This window comes from Moschus berezovskii, chromosome 21 (assembly GCF_049115385.1).
Source record: "Moschus berezovskii isolate FMDL1 chromosome 21, NW_MosBer_1.0, whole genome shotgun sequence".
In the NCBI taxonomy this organism is placed as follows: domain Eukaryota; kingdom Metazoa; phylum Chordata; class Mammalia; order Artiodactyla; family Moschidae; genus Moschus; species Moschus berezovskii.
The window spans coordinates 47,789,202-47,808,271 of record NC_142480.1 but is presented as its reverse complement, the minus strand read 5'-3'; the positions used below and the strand labels follow the sequence as shown (position 1 = coordinate 47,808,271).

Genomic DNA, 19,070 nt, shown 5'->3' with positions numbered 1-19,070 from the left:
GCCCTCGAGCCACAACTACCGAAGCCCAAGTGTCTAGAGCCTGTGCTCCGCAGCTAGAGAAGTCACCCAAGTGAGAAGCCCATGCACAACTAGAGAGTAGCCCCTACTCTCCCCAACTAGAGAATACCTGCGTGCAGCAGTGAAGACCCAGTGCAGCCAAAAATAAACAAATAAAAATATCAAGGGTTTAAAAAAGAAGAAAGAAAAACAAGCAAAGAATTCTGCCAAAACAGTTCACAGAAAAGGAAACAGAAAGGTTTTTAAACACATGTAAAGATGCTCAGCTTCACTCAGAGTAAGGCAATCTGAAAAAGAAACTGCAATTACAGTACCATGTTCAACTATGAAATTCATAACTATGAAAACAAACAAACAAAAAGTACTCTAGGTTAGTGAAATCATAGGGAAAGCAGTCTTCTCGTATATCACTGATGTACATATAGTCTGGTACCACCTCCAGAGAGAGCAGACTGACAATATTTGTCTGTATATTCAAAACTATGTTTTTTTCAGTAGTCATTTACAGATGTGATAGTTGGACCATAAAGAAGGTTGAGTGCCAAAGAATTAATGCTTTCAAACTGTGGTGTTGGAGAAGACTCTTGAGAATTCCTTGGACTGCAAGATCACACCAGTCAAACCTAAAGGAAATCAACCCTGAATATTAATTGAAAGGACAGATGCTGAAGCTGAAACTCCAATACTGTGGCCACCTGATTCCAAGACCTGACTCACTGAAAAAGACCCTGAGGTTGGAAAAGATTGAAGGTAGGAGGAGAAGGGGATGACAGAGGATAAGATGGTTGGATGGCATCACTGACTGAATGGACATGAGTTTGGTAAAACTCTGGGAGATGGTGAAAGACAGGGAAGCCATGGGGTCACAGAGTCGGACACAACTGAGCAACTGAACAACAAAATGTGGATATTCCCACTGACTTAGAAATTCTACTTTTAGTATAATATAACTAATGCAGTACTTCAACTAATGTGTTGGGGCTTCCCTGGTGGTTAAGTGGTAAAGAATCCACCTCCCAAGAAGGAGCCTCGAGTTCGATCCCTGGGTCAGGAAGAACCCCTGGACGAGGAAATGGCAACCCACTCCAGTATTCTTGCCTGGGAAATTCCATGGACAAAAGAGCCTGGCAGGCTACAGTCCATGGGGTCACAAAAGAGTCGGACAAGGCTTAGTGACTAAAAACAAAAAAACAAACTAATTTGGTTTAGATCATAGATTTGAACCTGGATAGTCAAACTCCACCAGCACCTTGCAAGTGTGCTGTTTCCTATCTTAAATAACTGTTAATGAAGGAGAGAGGAAATTAAATAGCATGGGATAGCATTGGGCTGGGGGACAGGGCGGGGGCGGGGTATTTGCCTGTAAATGATCATTGTCTTTAAAGATAAAGAATCACTTGGAAGAGATCAAAAGTGGTTATGTGCATGCTCACTGTGTCTGACTCTTTGCGACACCACGCACTATAGCCCTCCAGGCTCCTCTGTCCATGGAATTCTCCATGCATTAATACTGGAGTGGGCTGCCATTTCCTCCTCCAGGGGATCTTCCCAACCCAGGGATCAAACTCGCATCTCCTGCACTGCAGGCAGATTCTTTACTGCTGAGCCATCAGTAAAGCCCAGATGATAGGAGACCAAATGAAGGGTTATCTTTGTAAATCAGTTAGGCAATGAGAGTAGCTTGAATATGGGAAGTGGCAGTGAGGATGGGGTGAGCTGACAGAAATAGATGGTGTGTGGGTGTGGGTGTGTGTGCACTCATGTCTGCACATGTATGTATTAAAACAACACTAAAAAACTGCATCAATTAGACTTGAAAGGTGACAGGAAAAAAAAAAAAGTAATTTCTAGGTTTGCCTAACTGAACGTCTAGTAGAGCTGGCAAGTGAGGTTGAGAAAGAAGATAAACTGGAAGAAGGATGATTATAAATTCATCTTTGTAAATTCTTGGTTTGGAGTTTTTTCTTTTTAATATCCATGGAGAGGTAATCCCTTATTCCAATATTTAAAATTCAAGGTTCCTTGAAAATCAAATGCTTTGTTCTCATAAATCTGTAGCAACTTGTTTGGCAATAAAGTGATCTAAAACAAAACCAAAAAATAAATTCCACTTTTAGAAACTCATCCTACAACACTCATAAATGCAAGACAGCAGTCATACAACGTTGCTAACTATACCACTACTGATAAGAATAAAAGCTGGGAGGGATATGTCCACTGATATGTTAAATTCATACACTGAAAAACCATGCAACTGTGAAGGGGGAAAAGAAAATGAAGCAGAATATGTTACAAGATGCAAAGAAGAAAGTATAGTGTTATTACTTCTACGCAAGGAAACAAAGTGATTTGCATATACAGAGAAGATCTGGGTGCCTGGGAAACAAGACTAGGCAGGCAGCCTGTTTTTTTTCTTTACTGAATATCCTAGCAGAGCTTCTGAAATAAGTATCATGTCCCTATATTACCTGTTTTTTAAATGATTAATAATAAAAGTTTAATTTTAAAAAGTTAAAGAACAAATTTGCCAACACCTTTGTGGGTATTCTTGAGTTTTTTAAAGGAAAACCCCCAAAGTCAAGCCACTGTCTAGCACAAACTTGTCAAATTAGCAATGACTAAGAAGCACTGTCCAAAGAAACGACATAGGAATGTCTTCGGGGCAGGAAAACACTGTGCTGTGATTGTCATGTAAGTGATAAGTAATTTTTGTCTCCTTTTAGCTGTTTTAAACTTTATCTGAGATGTATGTTATTTGTAATAAAATGATCTGCTACACCATGAGATTTTTTTCAATTTAAATTTTTTTTTTTTGGCTGCTTCACTTGGCTTACCAGATCTTAGCTATCCCACCAGGGATTGGACCCTCGCTCTTGGCAGTGAAAGCATGAAGTCCCAACCACTGGACCACCAGGGAATTCTCTTAAATTTTATTTTTATATCATTTTTCTATTTTTAATGATCATAGGTTTTTTTTCCTTTCAGGTTTTCTAAATGTGCCCCATTCCCTCTTTTTATACTTCAATTCCTCTGCTTCAATTTTTAGGATCACTAATTAAGCCATTTCAAGGAAACAGTCTTAGTTTTTTATGTGGCTGATTAATGATCCCTAGCAAAAGGCTGATGCTGTCTACCTTATGGATAAACACCTATCACAACAATAGTATTTCCTTCTACTGCAAAAGCCTCACAATTTTTCTTAAAGCCAGAGTCCTCTGAGTCCCCAGACTTCTAGCCCGACAGAAGCCAAGCCCTGGGCTGGAAGCCGCCTCTCCGACGCTCCTTCTGCTTCTCGTTAGGATTTCCAGTGAGTCAACAGGAAGGTATTCAGTGTAAGGAAGAAATAGAGGCCTGGAGACAGGCCTTTCCTCCACCCACAACACCAAAAAATACAATTCTTGCCAAACTGTCCAAGGCAATTTCCAATGCCACTCCTGTCTGCATGAGGTCACTATAGAAAAAATAAGCAACTGGGAAGGAGGAAAACCTTTCTGAGCTGAACTGAGAAGACGTGCCGGGTAAGGGAGAAGAAAACTAACCAGGCCTTCTTTCTAGTCTCCCCAGAGTTGCTGTATGTAACCATGGGACCTCTACTGCGTCCATTTCCAATCCTGGGAGGCCATCTTAATGAGTAGGAGTTAGGTAAAAGAAGTCAAACAGACTCAAGTTCATCACAGACCAGTTATGTCTCTGTCACTGTTGTTGTGTAGTCACGCAGTGGTGTCTGACTCTGTGCGACCCCATGGACTGCAGCCCACCAGGCTCCTCTGTCCATGGGATTCTCCAGGCAAGAATAGTGGAGTGGGTTGCCATTTCCTCCTCCAGGGCATTTTCCTCACTCATGGATCGAACCTGAGTCTCCTGAATTCGCAGGCAGATATTCTTTACCACTGAGCCTCCAGGGAAGTCCCAAGTTATGTTTCTAGACCCCTGTAAAAAATCACTTAACTGAATGTTTCCTGCATCCCTTATAAGCATGCAGGCACAAATTTTTCCTCAATCAACAGTCAGCAGTTACTCATGTATGCCTATCACTATCTTTAGCTTTGCAGTGAATAAGAAAAAGTATACTAGGCAGAGTCCGACAATCTGTTAGACGCAAGAATACATGAGGCAAATACAGAGACCACCTATATGAAGCAGGTAAGAGAGACTCTGCAATGAGAAGCAAGAAACAGCTCACATTCCCTCACCCACCTGACACCAAGGAAGCTGTTCAATGTCTGGGAACTAGCTGACTGAATTGTGGACTTAAACACTGTCCCTTCAGTAGAGGTTGACAGCGGTAGTGATAGTGTCACACAGAAGTGGGCTTGAGTTCCACAGACCTTGAAATATGTGATACCAACTTATTTTTGCCCCTCTTTAAAATAAAAACAACGCCTATCTCACTGGAATGTCGTATGGAAGGAGATCAAACCAATCAATCCTAAAGGAAATCAACCCTGAACATTCATTGAAAGGACTGATGCTGAAGCTCCAATACTTTGGCCACCTGATGCGAAGAGTCAACTCATTGGAAAAGACCCTGATGCTGGGGAAGATTGAAGGCAAAAGGAAAAGAGGGTGGCAGAAGATGAGATGGTTAAAGGGCATCACTGACTCAATGGACATGAATTTGAGCAAACTCTGGGAGATAGTGAAAAACAGGGGAGCCTGGCATACTGTAGTGGGGTTGCAGAGAGTTGGAGATGACTTAGCATCTGAAAACACAACACACCATCATTCTGCTTAATTACTGGTAACTGCTAGGAAAATCACATTCCTAGAAAATGCCAACTTCGGCCTTCAAGTATATTTTTAATGTTGCTGGCATTAGATGTTGAAGCACAAACTTCAGCAGTGAGAGACTGGACCAGGGAAGAGTAAAGGCTTTGGAGTCCTCACCAAGCCTGGAATCTGGATCTATTACTTAAAGAGATGGTGAGTCAAGCTCTATGCGCTTTGCTTTCTTTTCTGTTAAATGTAGATAAGAATAAGCACCTCGCGTGACTTCAAGCATAGCTAATTAGACAATACATATTAAGTGCTTAGCATAGTACCCCGTACATGATTAAGTGCTCAATAAATGGTACTGATGATGACGATGATGATGAAGCAGGGGAAGACACTGCCCTCGGGGCAAACAGGAAATCTTGCATATCACACTGTCCATGCAAACTGCAGGGTTGGTTTTTGGCTTGGGGGGGTGGGGGTTGTTTTGCTACCTCTTAGCTGGTGTAATGGCGAGCCACTCCAGTACTCTTGCCTAGAAAATCCCATGGATGGAGGAGCCTTGTTGGCTGCAGTCCGTGGGGTCGCTAGGGGTCGGACACGACTGAGCGACTTCACTTTCTCTTTTCACTTTCACACATTGGAGAAGGAAATGGCAACCCACTCCAGTGTTCTTGCCTGGAGAATCCCGGGGACGGGGGACCCTGGTGGGCTTCTGTCTATGGGGTCACACAGAGTCGGACACGACTGAAGTGACGCAGCAGCAGCAGCAGCTGGTGTAAAGGTATCTGAAGTATTAAAGTTTCTATAATAAAACACTGAAAAAATTAATTCTTTCTATTGCACAATTAAAAGAAAAAAATTTTAAACATTCAGATTTAAGCAAGTAGATTTGTCTTCAACATAAACCCTTTAACCAGATTTTTTCATTTATATGTTTAAGATTTTTTGATTCACATACAAAGTACGGAGATCAATGAGATTATGAGAAGGTCTTTCAGAAGAAAAATCAAATGGCAGGGTCCTTTTTCGATCAGGTAGGCAATGGGACCTCTGCATTCATGTGGCACTTCACTCAGCTTGCTCAGATATGGTCTCTAGGCAACCAAGTCCCAACTTAAACAAACAACCCCAGTCGCATGAATCACTTCCGGATGGTCTCACTTTGCCTACCAGCACTTTCTTACACAAATACTTCCTGTGAAAGGGTTTACTTAGCAGCCCCAGACGGAAACAGCCATGCGACCATCAAATACCACACGGAAACAGGTCCTTCTACCATCAGGTATCCCCAAATTGCTAAACTGTGAAACAGAAGGAATCATGCAGAAATTAGAGACAGAGTATCATGGAAAGTCAGAAAATCACATTCCTAGAAAATGCCAACTTCGGCCTTCAAGTATATTTTTAATGTTTCTTAAATGGGGAACATCAAGACATATGAACAACTGCTGCTTTGACATCTAAGGCCAGAAGAAATATGTCAGATGAGGTCAAACTAATGGCCCAAGACTTAGCCCAACCAGACTTTCCTAACCTTGACTGGCGGACAAACCGGTTAACACCAATTTCCTGTGGTGAGATCCTCCAACACTTACTGAAAATAAGGGGAACTGGTAAAGTAACAAACTCTCTTGGCTACAAACTCCTTTTTTCCACCTGAAAAGGATCCTTAATCACACTATTTAGTGATACATACAGGATCCTTTCCAGATGGAAAGAAGGATTTTGTAGCCAAATCAGAGACCTTCTGATCTGTTAACAACAGTAGAGGGGGAAAAGGAGTTAACAGGCCAAAATGAACCCTGCAACAGGACAAAGCAACCACCATTAACAGACTCAAAGAGGAAAAACCAAGATGGCAGAAAACCAAGTCAGTGAAACAGAAGATTTAAACAGACAAGATCAGCCGTAAGACACTGAGATATCTAGCCTACCAACAGGCACCTCCAAGAAAGACTACTAAATTAGAACCAATTATTAAAGGTATAACAATTTCCAAGAGCAAAAATAAACAAAAAAGATATGAAGATATAAGTCAAGAAGAGTTTCCACATTTACAGGCAAAATTACTAAGCCGGTATCAACTGTAATATGTAACATGAGGACACTTTATAAGAAACAAGAACTTTACAAGTTTCAAATTGTCAAAAAGTATTTTTAAAATATTCGCTAATACATAGTAGAAAGATTATTTTTAAATAATATCAGAATGATTTAGAAACATGAAATTTAAAGACTTAGATACTTAAAAAATTAAATCACTAAATCATAGAAAAGCTAACAGAAAACTTCAGATTTTAGCAAAGCCTTACAGAAATTAAACTAGATAGAAGAAATTACAAAAAGATTAACACTTAAACTACATAAAGTTTAAAACTTCCATACAGTGAAAGAATAAAATGGAAAATCAAGAGAAAATATAGCAATACAACAGGTTGATACCCATAAGAAAGCTTCCAAAAATCAACAATATAACTTTAGAAAACAGACAAATGCCATTGATAATTTGCATAATAAAATAAACAGTAAACAAACATATAGGAAAACGTTTAATCTTTTCAGAAATCAAGGCAATATAACTTTGGAATAAATCTAAATAAACTACAGACATCATGTACCCAATGAAAATAGTAATTAAGATGACAATTACACATTCTAAATTTCTTTACTGTTTGAGCCACCAGGGAAGCCCAAAATTTGTGATTACCACTACCTAAAAATTATATACTTGGACACTTTTTCCTTTTTCTTTCTTCTTTTTTCAATCAAGAGATTGAACCTGGGCCCTCTGCAGTCAAAGTGCAGAGTCCTAATAACCACTGGACCACCAGGGAATTCCCAGCTTTTCCTTTTATTTAATCCATTCCTTTTTCAGTATAAAATACATGATCATTGTAAAAAGCATTTTGCTGCTGCTGCTAAGTCACTTCAGTCGTGTCCGACTCTGTGTGACCCCATAGACAGCAGCCTACCAGGCTCCTCCATCCCTGGGATTCTCCAGGCAAGAACATTGGAGTGAGTTGCTATTTCCTTCTCCAATGCATGAAAGTGAAAAGTGAAAGTAAAGTCGCTCAGTCTTGTCTGACTCGTCAAGACCCCATAGATTGCAGTCTACCAGGTTCCTCCATCCATGGGATTTTCCAGGCAAGAGTACTGGAGTGGGTTGCCATTGCCTTCAAAAAGCTTTTTAAGTACATGGAAAAGCATTATGTAAAAAGGAAAAGTCTTCTCACACCCTTCAATACCTAGAGGTATCCTCTTGTTCTTTCAGACAACAGCTTAAGAATGAAGTGAAAAAACTACAGTTATCAACCCTGAGAATCTTGAAAGTACCGAGAAAATTTCCCAGAAAAGTTTATGAATGCCTCTTCGTGTTCACAGTAAATCTGCTTTTCCCCAAGGACCAGGATAAAGAATATGTTTATTGAGTGCCTACTGTACTTCAGACACTGTGCCAGGCACTCACCTCAACTCCCTAAAATGCACAGCTTTCTGAAAAGTACAAACTTGGGCTCTGCCCCCTAAGGTTAAGAAACTTGCAAGACCAGAATCAGACTCACACCTGCCAAAACTGAAAGTCCTCATTCTTTACACTTCGAGTATTTCAACAGTCAAGATTTTCAAAGATGTTTTATTCAGGCTTTCAAATTTTGTTTTACTTAATTGTAAGTATTATGAGACTATGGTCATATGACTTTTCTTAGTAATCACAACAGCTAATAACTAGTAGACTGCCTAATTTATACCAGATTACTGTCCACATTTGTCAAATTGTAAATTTACTAAACGGCTCAGCTACACTGTAGGCGAGGTTTATGTGGCCATGCTGAGAACATATCTGCCAATTTGTAACATTGTAATAACAAGAAAAAGCACTCATAGTTTGAATCAGTTTTATCACTTTTAAAAAGCAACCCACTTCTTACCATGGAGTGCGTCCAAGGCAGTTGCACTAGGTAAATTTCAGAAAAAAGAGACTTTCATCTATGTCACCATTTTAAGAATAAATCCCACCCCATACTTCTCCTTGATAATCATAAACACATGAACGCATCCAGCTTGTACTTCGAAAGTACCACTACAAAGTTTCATTTATTGTGGCTCCTTAGTCACACTGGGCCTCATCAAACAAATTTGTTTTCTCATCTGTGAAAGGAGAGCTTGGGTCAATCCACGACCCTCCCCAATCTCTAAGTGATATTCCTCCCTAAGAGAATTCTCCAAGCTGGTGGGCAAGCTTCAAGTTAAACATCTTTAATTTCTCTTTTTATGATCGCAGTGTACCAGCCTAGATACATCCAGATGTAACTGGAATTCTGATCCCACTTACAGGAAAGGAGATCTGGAAAATATTCGATGCCAGATACAGACATTCATACGTACAAAAGAGAATGTGTTCTCAAGGACCAATTTCTTTGCAAGATACTTTTTCAACAGGCCTAAATTACAGAAGGTAAAGAGCTTCTATTTAGTGTTACACTCTTGTTAATATCACATGGTTTTTGACAAGTCTCCAACCAGCAACAGCCTTCACTTTCCCCGCTTTGGGGGAATGGGGGGGTGGGGAGGAATTGCTCTGCTCCCTGACTTGAGAAAGAGGAAGGAGACCCATGACAGGCTCTTTCCTCTGAAAGAAGGAATCCTAAACTGTCAAACCTGTGGAAATGCTGGAATTAACCTTCCTGTGACCTTAAACCTAACTGGATCTCCTCTCATTTTTAGTCCTACTCATTCCTTCTCCTCCCCTGCGGACTGTTATATTCCCTTCTCAGTTCTTTTCACCTGAACTTCTGATCTTTCTATTACTGAACACTTACCATATCTCATATATTTAAACCTCACCTCCTTCAACTGAGTGAAAAATGCTCTCCTGTACAACTGCTGCTTAGCCAACACAAATGTAAAGCCCAGTCAAGAACAGGCAATAGGATAAACATGAGCCCATGTTTAAGCATAAACACAGAATGTAAGAAGTCTCACTTAATAAAAAGCCCTTGGTCTGCTCTGTAGCCCTCAGCATAAAACTTGATGACACTGCATTAGAACAATAACTTAATTTCCATATTAAAACTAGAGTAAAGCAGAATCTCTGCAGTTTCTATTTCCCACCCACTCCCAGAATGTTCACTTTTATAGAATCACTCCTAATTTTTCCCACTTAACCTTTCAGGTTAAACTCACAACACGCTCTCACTTATTTCCTACACACACGCTCACTTACACTCCCTGCCTGCACTCCCTGTTTACTGCTCTCTCCCTCCACACGCTCTCCTCTCTTCCCACAACAGAGCTGCAGCAGGTACAGGAGAAAGCACAGTGCCCTGGGGATACACAATGGGGCCACTGTGCTATAAGGTGGGGCTATAAGTGGGAGGAGCAGCAGTATTATAAATAGAACTAAAGAGGGGAACCTTTTCTCCCCTGGATCTCTCTGATCTTTCTTCCTGGCCTTGGAGTGGGTATAAATTCCAGACCTTGGGACTCCTCCAAACTGGGAGGGGTAGAGGTTATGAAGGAAACAAGATGGGACCAATCCAAAGAGGCAAAAAGGACCTGTGCCAGAGGAGCCTGGGCAGCACACAAGGTACATACACCCCAGCTCACCAGGGTGGGAGACACAACTGGTGGCTGAAGCCGCAGCTAATAAGGAAGAGCATGTGATATGTCTGTGGTACACCTCGGACACTCTTTAGGGGTGGCAGCAGCCGCGATGGGTGGCCAGGAGGTATCCCAGTCTCCTTTTCTCAGCACGACATCCCCAGGCTTCTTGTCCTAGCCCTCTCTAGGTGTAAAGTCTAAAGAGGTGCTTCGAAGTTGATAATCTAATCAAAGCTTTAAACAAACAACAAAAGCTACTGCATCCAGATCTTCTGCAACTGCCTCCATAAAATAAATCTGGCACATTTCCTCAATGTGGGGCCAAAGCGCAGAGTATACAAGGATAAAAAGCCACTATAATGCTCTCCCCTATAGTCAAAAGCATGAAAAATCAAGACTGTCTCAAATGTCTCACCACCTTAGTCACTCCCTAAGTATGCAGAAGCACCCAACTGAAAAACGTCCCAGGGGATCATGGCCCCTGGATGGATTTTAAAGGAAATGGGATCCTTTTTTATTCTAAGAAAAGGGAAAAAAAACAAAACACCTGCCAGAAAAGAACATGTTCTGGAGTAGAGGGAAATGAAATGCCTTCCTGGTACAGCACTTGGAGAAGGAAATGTGATAAAGAACACCATCCTAGTCAGGCTATCGTAATCTAAAGTAAGGGAGAGTTCTAAAATGTGATTTTCAATCTCATTTCTCTACTGGGGGATCATGAGAACCATTTTGCTGTTGTTGTTTAGTCACTAGGTCATGTCCAACTCTTTGCGATCACATGGACTGTAGCCCGCCAGTCTCCTCTGCCCATGGGATTCTCCAGGCAAGAATACTGGAGTGCATTGCCATTTCCTTCTCCAGAGGGATCTTTCAGAGCCAGGGACCGAACTTGTATCTCCCACATTGGCAGTTGGGTTCTTTACCACTGAGTCACCAGGAAAGCCCAATCAGAACCATCAGGAGTTTTTAAAATATATAGATATCTGGATCTTCTAGCCCAGATCTACTGAACCAGAATCTCTGTGGTAAAGTTCAAATAGCCACATTTTTTAAGCTCCCCTGACAATTCTGATGTACACAGCTGGTTAGAAACCACTGTTTAAAATGATGGAAACTACTCTTCAATAAAGAAAATTACACATGACCATGGACATTCAGACCTCAGTTTCCTTGCTGAAATGAGATGGCTGAACTAGATAAGCTGAACTGAGGACTTCCCTGGGCAGTTCAGTGGTTAGGACTCCAAGCTTTCAATGCCAAGGGTGCAATTTTGATCCCTCGTCGGGGAACCAAGATCACACAAGCCACAAGCATGGCCAAATTAAAAAATAATAATAGTGGAACTGGATTAGTGGTCGCAAGGGAATGTTAACTAAAATACCCTTTTTTAAAAAGGGAATTTTACCGTGCAAATCCAACATTAAAAGCAGAAATGTTTTAGACAGGGGAAGGAAGTTAGTTTGGGGCCCTTCTTTCATCCACAGGTCACCTCAACAAAGACACCAACCAAGTCTTCACAGAGCACAAGGTGGTCTTTCATATCAGCTACACCTTTCAAATTCTTTACCTTCTAAAACTAGATCTAGTCCATAACTTGAGTAACAGAGGACTTAATGTTTTTGTTCCTTACAAACTTTCCATGAGAAACATCCCCTTCCTAATAACATATTCACCTCCTTCCATTTAACCTTCCATTTAGAAAAACAAGTGTTATTACCATTCTCTCCACCTAAATCATCACTAATCCCCTCACCCCTCCCCCCAGTCTCATGCAAGGGCTTTACACTCAGAAAAGAAGCCCAGATTCAAGCAGATGCATCAAATGCATTATCAGAGGTAACCCAGGAATAGAAAGGAGAATGGGACCAGGGAGGAACACAAAGGGGACTCCAACTGTGCCTTTTTAGAGCAAAGGGAAAAATCTGAAGGACTGACATTTGCTAGTTTTGGAATACAAGATGTTTGCTGTATTGTTCTCTGGACTTTCCTGTAGTGTTTTAAGATTTTCAAAATTAAAAAGGCAAAACATGACCAAAAAACTCTTGTTTATTAGCACCCTTGGAAACATCCTGGATTTTCATTAGACTTTAACCACAAAACCTCTCATTTTCCCTTGCTGGCGTTTTCCACCAAAGCTCATTTATAGGATACATGATCTGTAATTACATCTATCTATCCCACAATCTTGCAAAAAAAAAAAACAAGCACCGGAACAAAAGAAATGAACCACTGATAGTAAATCGACACTCTAAGACCACAAGGTATTGGAGCATCTGAAAATGGAAAACAGCAGTTGCACATTAACTTCACGAAGAATGCAGATGACACTGCCTTTGGTAAACAGTCTTTGAATATTGCCAAATGGATGGAGCTACACCCAGAGCACTGTCAAGGGGAAAACGGACCCAATTCACATATAAAGCAAAACCAGTAATGAACCAGTGAGACATTAAGGCCCAAAACTTGAAACCTTAAAAATGCTTTTCTCCCATAAAGCTGGGAGTGCCCAAAACATGCACCATAAGCATAAAACTGAACAGCACAAACCTGGAAAACTTTCAGTATACATAGTGCCCACTGGACATGACTTAGAGACTGAACAAAAGTGCCCATCAGACTGTTTCATGATTAACTACTGTCAAGGCTACTTGCTCCTACAAAAAAAATATCCTAGCTATACTTACTTATTCCTTCAAACGACCTGCCTCCCACAGTCACACCTACAACATACTCAATGAGATCTTTATGTTTGTTCACACAGTATCAGCTCTTTTCTCCCAATCTTCTCTCCAGCCAATCTTTACCTCTTTGCTTCTTCCAAATGACAAAGGTATTCGTAGGCCACATTCTGACGTCTCCTCTCATCCATCTCCTCTGCAGTAAGTCTCTCATTATCCAGGACAGCTAAAACATGAAAGAAAGAATGTAAGCGCAAGAATCTGTAACCTTTCCTGAGCGATGAAAGAATGCCACAGCATCAAATTCCTGCTGGTCACCTGGAGAGTTAGGGTAACGTGTGGATAGCCAGGTGTACTATAATGACTTTCCTTAGATAGGAACCATTTTTCAACTGCTATATATTCATTTTAGTATCTATTTAAAAGTACAATATTATGTTACTGTACTTTTAAGTACAATAACATATTATATAGTTGTTACAGTTGTTCGGTTGCTAAGTTGCCCCTTGCCCATCTTTCAACCTCAGGAACTGTAGCCCGCCAGCCTCCTCTGTCCATGGGATTCTCCAGGCAATAATACTGAAGTGGGTTGCCATTTTCTTCTCCAGGGGATCTTCCTGACCCAGGGATCGAACCCACGTCTCCTACATTAGCAGGTGGATTCTTTACTGATGAGCAACCTGGGAATATTTATGAACATTATGAACATTTATGAACATTATGAATATTATGAACATGTACTATATGACTTGAGATTTTGGTCCAAATTTGAGCTGATCTATCTGCCAGACTCTCGATCCAGAGCACTTTGTGCTTTTTCACTTTTTTATTAATCACTAAAGCCAGCAGTCATTGAAACCTAAGTGGCAGTAATTGTACTATGCATTTTACATGCATTCTCCCATGGAAGCCCCACAACAATCCTGTGATTATCAAATGATTTACAAATGAGGAAACTGAGGTTGGGTGATCTTTGCCCCAAGGCTAATAGATGATGGAGCCTATATTCAAACCCAGGCGGTCTGTCTCAAAAGCCCCCAAGATTAACTTCAAAGCAACCTGTTTCCTTTATGGGCATCCAGGAAGCAGAAAAAATGCCTAAGTGCTGGGGTTGGCATTCAATGCTTTTCCCAATTTAGCCACAACTACTTTTGGTAACTCTTGCCCCCACACCACTGTGTACTGCACACAACTCAGGAGCCAACACACACAACTCTCCTCTCTTCCATAACTTAGTTCACACTCTTCCGCTTCACCCTCGTGTCTTGCCCCACCCTGCCCTGTCAAACTGCACAGCATCCTGCAAGGCTCTGTTCAAATGTCCCATCTGTGTTCCTACTGCCTTTCCCAAACCCTTCCTCTTCATCCACATTACCTTTTAAGCCCGGTTGGTTCACATGACACCTTTATCTCTATCCCTCCTTATTATCATTAGATAGTTACACCTGTCTGCCTCCCTAATTAAAACGTTCTTTGAAAGCAGGGTCTGGTCTTACTCAGCTTTAATGTCACAAATTTGACATGATACCTCGCAGAGAACTGTCGAGTGAAATCAGCCTAAAACACTATTCTCAGAATATCAAATAAAATCGGAAACCTGAAGACTCCAAAAGGCCCTCCTTTGGCCAGCGATAACTATTCCACCTGCAGCTCGGTGATGTCCCAGGACAGGGACAGAAAATGAGATTCGGAAAATGAGGAAGTCAGAGGTATGTTTCTGTTTTTCTTTTTTGTGTCTTCACTTTTGAAATCCTGTCGAGGGAACTAAGCCCGAGAAAGCTGAAGTGACTTGCCCAGGGCCGCACCTCTCAGCTAGCCTGGGGCCGGGCAGGTCTGGACCCTGGATGTACCCGCAGGCAGCGCTCGAGCAGCGCCTTCCCGCGAAGCCCGAGCAGAGCCCGCGTCTCGGGTCTCCGGTTCCCGGGACACGCCCTGCACCGTCCTCCTGCCACCTCACCCTAGGCCGTCTCCCCAATCTCGGTCGAGCTGGCGGTGGGAGGCGCAGGGTGGGGCCCTCCGGCCGCAGCGCCCGGGACCAGGCGTGGGGGCGGCCGGGGTCCTCCCCGCCGCCTCGGACACCGAGGGGGCGCGGGCTGGGGGCCTCGCCACCCGCCAGCCCGTCGCACCGGCTCTTCCTGGTTCGCACGGCCCATAGCCGCCCTGCCCCACCCGCCCGGCCAGCCCCCCGGGAAAACGGCGCCGGGGAGACAACGAGCCAGCCCCGGGACCCCCGCGCCGCGGAGCCCACACTCACAGCCATAGTGCGGCCGAGCCACGCCCAGTCCGTCAACCTCGTCCGTGGAGGACATGGCGGCCGAGCCCGGGTCTCTGCTCAGGAAGCGGCGAGCCCTTGGAGGCGCGGGCGGCGGCGGCGGCGGCAGCTACTGCACAGTGCGCGGGCTGCCCTGGTCCCCGAGGCCCCGCCCCGCGCCGCCGGCCCCACCCGCGGGCCCCGCCCCAGCGGCCCCGCCCTGCCGCGCCGACAGGAGAGGGCGGAAGGAGGCGTGGCCTGCGCCTCCCGGCTCCGCCCCCGGCCCCCGCCCTGCACCCACAAAGCCCTCTGGAGGCGGAAGGAAGAAGGCGGAGCCTGCCCGCCAACCCTACTCGCTGGCAGCTCCTCTGGACGGAGAAGACCCGCCCCGGCCCTGGATCTTTGCCCTCCGCGGCCGCCGCCCTATCCGCGCCACTTACCAAAATGCCGCCAGTGTCTGTAGCCTGGCATAGAAAACGTGAGCATCGTCCGTTCCCCTTCCCGCCTAACCAAACTCTTCCGCACCAAAGGGCTCAAGGAAGCCCTCCTTTGATGTGGCCCAGTGTGTTCCTGTGGACACATGCAGGACCCAAACTGCCCTAAGGGGCCGCACAGACTGGCAGTCGAGACAAGTCTCCCAGATTTCGTCAGGTCTTCTCCCAGATTCGCCAGCTGTCGCTGGAGCTGAACTGCTTAACCCCGCTAGTATCTGAGAAGTGGATGCTAAAGCAGGAGAGTTGTGTTTGTCCAGATTTCCTTCCCCCTAGATTCATTGCCACTGTTTTTTGCAAGTTCTTCCTTTTAGGGGACTCTACCTTTTTAGGAGTGCCTCCTCTCCTTGCAACTTGTGGCCTGCCCTTAAAATATTGGTATGCAACGGAATTCTGTCCTCAGCCCTCTTCCGTTTTTTTCTTTGCCCACGTTTTTCTGAATAACTTTATGCACGTTCCTTTAAATTGCTGAAGATTCGTAAATATGTTTCTCAGACCAGACTTCCTAGAAGCCCCAGTTCAGTATTTTCGGCTGTGTAATGGTCATTTTAACCTATGAATCCCGCAGACACTTGAACGGGTCGAACCCTGACCCTGCTCCTGTTATAATCCCTATTAGGTATGCCCAGTCGCTCAGTCGTGTCCGACTCTTTGTGACCCTATGGACTGTAGCCTACCAGGCTCCTCTGTCCATGGAATTCTCCAGGCAAGAATACTGGAGTGGGTTTCCATTTCCTCCTCCAGGGGATCTTCCCCACCCAGGATCCTAGGGGGCATCTCCTACATTGGCAGGATTCAGTTCAGTTCAGTTCATTTCAGTCGCTCAGTCGTGTCCGACTCTCAGGGACCCCATGAATCACAACACGCCAGGCCTCCCTGTCCATCACCAACTCCCTTAGTTCGAGGCACTGTTAATTGACAAAAAGTCTGATATAGGATAAACTATAAGATTATCGGGATTTATGAAATATAATTTAAAAATCTAGTTCCAAGGGCTCAACCTCTCTTTTTTGAAGACTTATTGAAAATATTAACTATTTGGGTGTCTGATTTAAAAGATAAACTAGTATAAAGGCTAGTCCACAGATAGTGGGGCTCCTGCTTGAAATCCAGCCAGCAGCTCTGGGCACTATCACAAGCTATGGTAGCCATTGTGACCTTCCATTAAGAGAACTCATGCTCTGAACACAGGTATGCTTTATTTTAAATAAATTTTAAGATTTATTTCTGAAATCTGAGGACACAATCCACAAAATAAAATCACAATAGTTTTTTCTTCTCTTACAACGATCCAGTATATAACTCCTCCGTATTAAACTACCTTTCCAGACAGATAGGAATTATATTTGCAAAAACACAGAACGAAATTGCTCAGGATGTTTAAAACTCATATTTGAAAAGAGTTCACAATATTTCACAGAAGATTCCAGTGATCACAGGGAAATCTACTCAGTCCAGTTTTTCCAACCCTAGCAGATCCAAACATCAGGGAATAACAGCTATTAGTAGTGCTCAGTTCACAGTTAGGACACACCAGGCTCCTTATCTCATGTCTTATGTGCAGTTGGTGTTATTTCTGAAGTGTCTTGCTTTTGTCTCTGTCTCCACTGTGATTACATCATTTCTGTTCTCCACTCTGCCAGCCAAGTCCCTGCAGAGACTTGCTTATTCTTTCTAAACTACAAATGCAGTCATATTCTTCCTTATTATGATCTTTTCCTAATACTTTCTTCAGGATATGGCCCAAGTTCCTTAGCATACCAAACAAGCCACTTCACAACCTGACTCCAGGCATTTTGCTCTAGCAACTTTCATTTTACCCATTCTTCCTTTAAAATATTAAAGTGAGATACTTGATAACCTATAAGTATAGAACACCTCCATTTAAAAAAAATGGCCAAAGGTTTAATTTGTTACAAATTCAGAAATTAGTTCTTTCTCAAGCTTTTCAAAACAAAATCACTTTTTAAAAAGATGTTTTTGACGTGGACCATTTTTAAAGTCTTTATTGAATTTGTTACAATATTCCTTCTGTTTTATGTTTTGCTTTTTTTTGGCCCCGAGGCATATAGGATCTTAGCTCCCCCATCAGGGATGGATCCCACACACTGTGCATTGGAAGAAGTCTCAATCACTGGACCACCAGGGAAGTTTTGAACCATACAGTTCCAACAGGTATTAGATATTTAAGCTCATATCCCACTGAGTTTCAAATATCTAAAATAGCTTTATCTAATTGTCACAAATTGTCATTCTTCTTAAGTACTGAGGCTTTACTGGACTTTGTATTTTATATTTATTTTCTCATCTGAACCTTATAATAATCCTAACAAAGAACTATTATCTCAACAATTTAAAGATGAGAAAATGGAGAACTAAGTACTTCAACTGAAGCCACACAGCAATAGGCAGAACTGGAACTCAAGTTCAGGTCTGTTTAATGACAGAATCCATATGCCTGCTCAATGAAAACAAGTTTAGAGAAATGCACATTATGGTCATAACTGACATCAGAGTACCAACGTTTTCTTTTTTTCTAATTTATTTTTAATTGGAAGATATCTGCTCTACAGTGCTGTGTTGGTTTCTGCCATAAAACAACGTGCACCAGCCGTAAGTCCCCTCACTCTTGAGCCTCTGTCCCACCCCTTATCCTACCGCACCCCTCTAATTTGTCACATAGCACCAGGTTGAACTCCCTATGTTATATAGCTTCCCACTAGCTAGCTATTTTACAGGTTATATGTTTCAATGCAACTCCCTCAATTCATCCCACCATCTTCTTCCTCTGCTGTGTCCACAAGTCTGTCTGCACCTCTGTTCCTGCACTGCAAATAGGTTCATCAGAACCTAATTGATCCTATTGGCAAGAGGGTAAAAAAGCAAACTTTCTCATGCACTGCTGATTGGGCTGTACATTGATACAATATTTCTGAAGTCCAACTTTGTGGCTACACAGCCATCCTTCAAACAAGGAATTTCACTTCTTGGAATATATTGTAGCAAAGTTATTTTTAATGTGAAAAAAATTTGATGATGAAGATGCTATTGGAAACATCTTAAATGCCCATCACTAGGTTATTTTTGTTTGCTTGGTTTTTACTCAGTAATGGCAGCTCCATACAATGGAATGCTATACAGCTATAAGTAATGATTTATAGCTCTGGTCAGACTTGAAGAAATAGACGCCCACAGAGTCCCTTGGACTGCAAGGAGATACAACCAGTCCATTCTAGAGGAGATCAGTCCTGGGTGTTCATTGGAAGGACTGATGCTAAAACTGAAACTCTAATACTTTGGCCACCTCATGCGACAAGT

At 42.7% G+C, this 19,070-nt stretch overlaps 1 protein-coding gene across 2 annotated transcripts in view; it reads right to left on the bottom strand.

The window, feature by feature from the left end:
• IQGAP1 (IQ motif containing GTPase activating protein 1) overlaps positions 1-19,070 on the bottom strand; it is a 136,786-nt gene that overhangs the window by 90,747 nt on the left and 26,969 nt on the right. The window contains exons 1-2 of one of the 2 annotated variants that reach the window (XM_055417868.2): positions 15,265-15,424; positions 13,137-13,236 (exon numbers count right to left, since the gene is read on the bottom strand). In XM_055417868.2, coding sequence (XP_055273843.2) covers positions 13,137-13,236; positions 15,265-15,319 — 155 coding nt within the window. In that variant the 5' untranslated portion in view covers positions 15,320-15,424. Of the gene's footprint in view, positions 1-13,136; positions 13,237-15,264; positions 15,425-19,070 lie in introns of those variants that run through there. The other variant, XM_088829607.1, reaches the window with a different exon arrangement.